The 6187-nt window shown below is 35.8% G+C and overlaps 1 protein-coding gene across 1 annotated transcript; it reads left to right on the top strand.

The window, feature by feature from the left end:
• The first annotated feature begins 528 nt into the window (after window positions 1–528).
• On the top strand, window positions 529–5614 carry LOC125344611 (RNA-binding motif protein, X chromosome-like). The gene is made up of 4 exons (XM_048337065.1): window positions 529–539; window positions 1934–2044; window positions 4996–5078; window positions 5406–5614. Exons 1-4 carry the CDS (start codon window positions 529–531, stop codon window positions 5612–5614), a joined length of 414 nt encoding a protein of 137 aa, XP_048193022.1.
• The last annotated feature ends 573 nt before the right edge of the window (window positions 5615–6187 follow it).

Below are 6187 nucleotides of genomic sequence, written 5' to 3'. Positions count from 1 at the left end.
CATAATATGGAGTCAAAAATGAGAATGTACATATTGCAGGATTTTGCATGTAAAAAGTAAAAAAAACTTCATTTTTTGGGAAAATAGGTAAATGCTGAGAAATGAATGTAATTTTCAAGTTAGGTAGCACTTAAGTCACTACACAGTTTGGGTGCTGGCCATTGTATTATTGCTTTTTGCTGTTATACTTTGTTACTACATATAACAAAACAAAAAATAAGAGGCTAGGAATGTGGCTTAGTGGTAGAGTACTTAAATATGCTGCAAGTGGCTCTGTGGCTCAAGTGGTAGAGTGCTAACCTTGAGAAAAAGGAAGACAGGGACAGTGTTCAGGCCATGAGTTCAAGTGCCAGGACTGTCCCAGAAAAAAATCATCAGAAAAAATGACCAGTAAAAAATTTCTGAAATTTTCTTAGTTTTTATGATCAAGCATTAGTTTTAGGCATGTAGGTGAATATTTTTTTGCTCTGCCTGAGGCACTGCTTTTGAAAGAATTGTAAGACCAAAAATTTTAAGAGCTTTTCAACCATGGACTTCTGGTAAATTGTAGAAAGTAAGGAGTTACAAATGAGCAGCAGCATAGAGAATGTTGCCTAAAAGATATGCTGTGTGATATTAAAGGGCCTATGTCTAACCTAACAGTAGTTTTAAAAGCAATGGAGGTAACTTTCAAAGGAAAACAGAAGAACTATGTCAAGTAAAATGTAAAGTTTAAATCTCATTTTAAAGAAAAGGAAATGCCTAAAGAAAAATGTATGTCTACATGGAAGGCTAGTAGTATAGTCAGCATCATTCTAACATAAGTTCCTCACTAGGATATTCCCTACTATACAGACAATATATTTTTTCATTTTACATTAGCTTGAAAGAAACTGAACTTTGAGCTTTGAGTTTTGATTTTATTTTTCTGGACCACCTTTATCTGAATGGTGTTCTCATGTGTCCAAAGGCAGTACAACAAACCACAGAATACCATCACACCATAACATGGATATACTAAGCTATTCTCTATATGACACTGTGGTTGTATGTCAGAGGAGATGTACTAACTGGATTTTCCTGGTAATATACTTTAAGCTTATGAGGCTTATTGGAATGTGACCACATTTTTAAAACAAAAAGCATTCCTACATTTGTTAATGTCGTTGCTATAGTAATAAGGCATTCACAGCTATTCTAAAAGAAGTTTGCTCATTTAAATAAGCAAGGGTAAGGTCTCTAAGCATATGGTGAAGTTTTGTTCTTTTATTTTTTGAAAGTTAATTTTGCATCAAGCCTCAAGGTCATTAGCTTGGTGAGGTTTTAAATGGTACTTTGAAAAACATAGGTGACCATTTTGATAAGAACATAAACAAACTTTGTTTTGTGAGCAGCTATCAAATGTTTTAACCAGAATGATAATAATATTTGAGTATTAGAAGAGAAGGGTAGCTGTAGTGGCAGTACATTCCTCTTTGCTTATGAAGAATGTCTTGTTTTGTAAGAAGTAATGGGCACAAATGATAAGTGAAGGGGGAGATACATGTCTATACAAGGCACTTGGTTGACAAACTATGGGAGGTGAGATATAGTGAGTATATTTTCTGTGTGGGTATGTGTATGTATGTGTATAAATGAATAGGTAACAGCTGTACATATTGTATATAATATTCCTAACAACATGTAGATGAGGAAAAAACTATTGTAAAAATCTTTTGATACAGATTGAGGGAATGTAAGGTCTTCCAATATTGGTTCAGCCTCTCGACTATCATTGATTTAGGAATTATATAAAATTATATTAGATTTAGGAATTAATATTTAAAAGACAGGAATAAGTGCCATCTTATGGAACACATCAAAAACACTTGGGACAGTATATAGCAGAGCTTAATTAGTTTCTTTCATAAATTCTGAACATGATTTTTTTTATGTAATTATTTTTACATTACAGGTCCTTTGCCACATGGAAAGAGAAGTATGTAGTTAGGCCACAAAGAAAGCCTGTCTCTTTCCAGAGAGATGACTCTGCATCCTGGAGAGATGTGTATTCTACTAACGATAGGTAAATAAGATAAAACAGGTGGCATCTTCTGAGGTTGGCTTTTGAATATATAGTGTAGTTTATATGGCATTGTATAAGATGATTTTCTGTTCCACAGCCAGAACTCTCCACCAAATTTGCCAACCATTTAACCAATTACTTGTCCTCATTGGAGTTTTGATGCTAATTGAATCAAACACTACTTGATTATTCATGTTACCTTTTGTATATCATAGAATCACAAGATTTATTGACATTAAGGCATAACCCAGCTCTTAATGGATTAGTAAGACTTAATTGTATCTATATAATACATATCTTGTCATATGCTTGGGATGTTTCAACAATGAAGTGTGTGTGTCTGTGTGTGTGTGTTATGAGCACTTATTTTCAGTTGTCTTAAATATGCAGAAAAAGAATTGATAGTCCATAAAGATAACATTTTTAAAATAGCATGTGGTCACCATTTTTTTTCAAATTTTTATTATCAAACTGATGTACAGAGAGGTTACAGTTTCATACGTTAGGTATTGGATACATTTATTGTACTGTTTGTTACCTTGTCCCTCATACCCGCTCCTTCCTCCCCTTCCCCCCCCCCCCCCCGCCGTGGTGTTCAGTTCACTTACACCAAAGTTTTGCAAGTATTGCTTTTGTAGTTGTTTGTCTTTTTTTTACCCTGTGTCTCTCAAATTTGGTATTCCCTTTCAATTTCCTGCTTCCAATACCAGTATACACGGTTTTCAATATACTCAGATAAGATTACAGAGATAGTGTAGATACAGCCACAGGAAGGGGATACAAGAACATCATCAATAATAGAAGCTACAGATACAGATGGGACATTGAAAGTAGTTACAACTGTGATATAACAGTTGTTTCCATAACATGGAGTTCATTTCACTTAGCATCATCTTAGGTGTTCATAAGGATACAGCTATTGGGCCTTGTGATGCTCTGCTATGACTTGCCTAAACCTGTACAAATTATTCCCAATAAGGGAGACCATAGAGTCCATGTTTCTTTGGGTCTGGCTCACTTCACTTAGTATAACTTTTTCCAAGTCCTTTCATTTCCTTACAAATGGAACAATGTCATTCTTTCTGATAGAGGCATAAAATTCCATTGTGTATGCATACCATATTTTCGTGATGCATTCGTCTACTGAGGGGCATCTGGGTTGGTTCCAGATTCTAGCTATGACAAATTGTGCTGCGATGAACATTGTTGTGCTGGTGGCATTACTGTGATTTTGTTTGTGGTCTTTTGGATAGATACCCAAAAGTGGGGCTGCTGGGTCATAGGGGAGTTTTATATTTAGCCTTCTGAGGAATCTCCATACTGCTTTCCAGAGTGGCTGAACCAGTTTACATTCCCACCAACAATGAAGTAGGGTTCCCTTTTGGCAACATCCCCTCCAACAATTGTTATTGTTAGTTTTCTTTCTTTCTTTTTTTTTAACTTTCTTTTCTTTGGGGGGGGGAGCAGTCCTGGGGCTTGGACTCAGGGCCTGAGCACTGTCCCTGGCTTCTTTTTGCTCAAGGATAGCACTCTGCCACTTGAGCCACAGCGCCACTTCTGGGTATTTTCTGTATATGTGGTGCTGGGGAATTGAAACCAGGGCCTCATGAATACGAGGCAGGCACTCTAGCCACTAGGCCATATCCCCAGCCCTTGTTAGTTTTCTTGATAAAGGACTTTCTTACTGGAGTGAGATGGAATCTCAGTGTTGTTTTGATTTGCATTTATTTTATGGCCAGTGATGTAGAGCATTTTTTCATATGTCTCTTGGCCATTCTCATTTCCTCATCAGAGAAGTCTCTTTGTAAGTCTTTAGCCCACTTGACGAGGGGGCTATTGGTTCTTTGTGGTTTTGTTTTGGAAGAAGGTAATATTTTTAGTTCTGCATATATTTTAGAGATGAGGCCTTTGTCTGTTGAATGTCCGGTAAAGATGTTCTCCCAGTCTGTGGGCTTTCTGTTTATCTTGCGAGCTATGTCCTTTGCCGTGCAGAAGCTCTGCAGTTTGATGCAGTCCCATTTGTCCAACCTTTCTTTGATTTGTAGCCTTTCTGGGTCTTTTTAAAGGAAGTTTTGTCCTGTGCCCAGGAGCCCAAGTGTTTCTCCTACTCCTTCCTTTAGTGTTTTCAGGGGTGGTCACCATTTTTACAAAGCATGTTCTAGTTACATTTCTGTCAGTATTGCAGCAGCATCATGGTCATTATCACAGTCATGAATCTTCTGAAGTGTACTTTGTTTTGCTTTAGTTGTACTGTGAATATTTTCATATGCTTTTGAGGCATTGATTGATTTGATTTGGAGTAATGTCTAAGCATTTCTTTTGTCCATTTTTTCATTGGAATCCCTTTCCTAGTTTGTTTTTTTCTTTTCTGGAAGTTAACAGTTGTTATTTACAACTTTCAACTTTATATTATTCAAGAGGAGACCACCAAAGTTCTGCAGACATCATGGGTTTTGCTGCAGCACCTAGAGAATATGGATACAATGACTATGGTTGTTACAGTTTGAGATAAGAACCCATCTCTAATGGATATAGTTATTACATATTCTTTTTTTCATAGAAAAAGATATTTGTTTCCTTAATATCAAGAATGATCAACACTGCCAGTATTGTGCCATGTACTTTTTGTCATGCCAATATAAATCCAGACATTAATTTTCATAAGGATTTTTTATATGGTTCTATTATGAGCTCACTGTTAAGTACCAGTACAGTACATTTTACATATAACATGCACTTAAATCTCTGGGAAGAACGACATTATTTATAAACAACATATAAGTCAGCAGACTCTAACCAGAGAGAGGAAGAGGAATATCATTTTTATCTGTGTGCCACACACTTCAAAATGGTTTGTGTTCTTTATGTGTGTACTCAAGGTCTCATATTCTATTAAATATATTACTCAAAAGGTTAAAGCTGCATTAATTATTGCCTATGTTTACATTTAGTGACCATGGTGGCTATGATGGGAGATATGACAGAAATCATCGTTTCAGAGGAGGTTTATATGGCGATGCATATGATGGCTTTGGTAAGAAAGTCCACTGTTGACATATAAATTACAGCATTACATTTGTAACCAAGAAGTGAAAAATATCACCTAGGATCCTCTTTGCATTGTTTGGATCACTCTAATCTTAATGCTAAATAAGGTATCTCAGACAGTGTTATATTAAGGAAAATTGTTACAACATACTACATGAATGTGTATGAATCACAGAGTCAAAATGAACCTTTAGAATTTCAGTGGTGTTTCAGCAAGTCAAAATTAACTATTCCCAAACATGTGATACTTAAAAATCATCATATGATACAAAAGCATTGTCACTATTATGTGATTTCTTCTTTGATCTTTCAGGGGATTGCCATAATGCACCAACTATAGGAGAACTACCCAGGACCCATGGTGGAAACAGTCATTATGATGATAACCCCAGCTCACAACATGAACATAGTAGAAAACATGAAAATTCTGCAAGGAGCCAGAGTCATGTATATGGTGGGAAACGTGAAAGAGGGCTTCTCTCTTCTATGGAGAGGGGCTACCATGCTCCTCATTACTCATGAAAGTAGCTCAGGATTTGGAGGTTCCAGAGACTGGGAGAACATGGTGGGAGCTTTGTAAGAGGAATCAGAAAATAATAAAATTGTTTTTCAGTTGCATGTCAAACTCTGTTTTCCAACCAAAAAATAGAACGGTAGTTTTCTGTGTTAACTGAATATTTCTGAAATATCATGGCTTTATAGCAAAGATCATATATTTGTATTCACTTTAAAAATGGTGCTTTTCATCACAATCAACTGGATGTTTGAATTAATTCATAATTGTTCATGTTTAAAAGAAAGTTATTTAGGAGATTAAATATCAAAATGGTGGTTAAAATTTGTATTATTAAGAGTTCCAAAGAGAGCTGGGGATATGGCCTAGTGATGAGAGTGCTTGCCTTTTCTTTTTCTTTTTTTTTTTCTCTTTTTTTCAAATTTTTATTATCGAACTGATATTCAGAGAGGTTACAGTTTCATATGTTAGGCATTGGATACATTTCTTGTACTGTTCGCATTTCTTTTATGCCCAGTGATGTAGAGCATTTTTTCATATGTCTCTTGGCCATTCTCATTTCCTCATCAGAGAAGTCTCTT

Source organism: Perognathus longimembris, unplaced genomic scaffold (genome assembly GCF_023159225.1).
Source record: "Perognathus longimembris pacificus isolate PPM17 unplaced genomic scaffold, ASM2315922v1 HiC_scaffold_168, whole genome shotgun sequence".
NCBI classification, from domain to species: Eukaryota; Metazoa; Chordata; class Mammalia; order Rodentia; family Heteromyidae; genus Perognathus; species Perognathus longimembris.
The sequence above is the reverse complement of the archived record's forward strand: the minus strand, read 5'-3'. Positions and strand labels throughout refer to the sequence as shown.

What these genes read in the sequence shown, in the direction of transcription:
- LOC125344611 (XM_048337065.1), top strand. An exon ending in GTGTATTCTACTAACGATAG is followed by an intron (nt 2,045 to 4,995) that starts GTAAATAAGATA and finishes GTTTACATTTAG; the next exon opens with TGACCATGGTGGCTATGATG. An exon ending in CGATGCATATGATGGCTTTG is followed by an intron (nt 5,079 to 5,405) that starts GTAAGAAAGTCC and finishes TTGATCTTTCAG; the next exon opens with GGGATTGCCATAATGCACCA.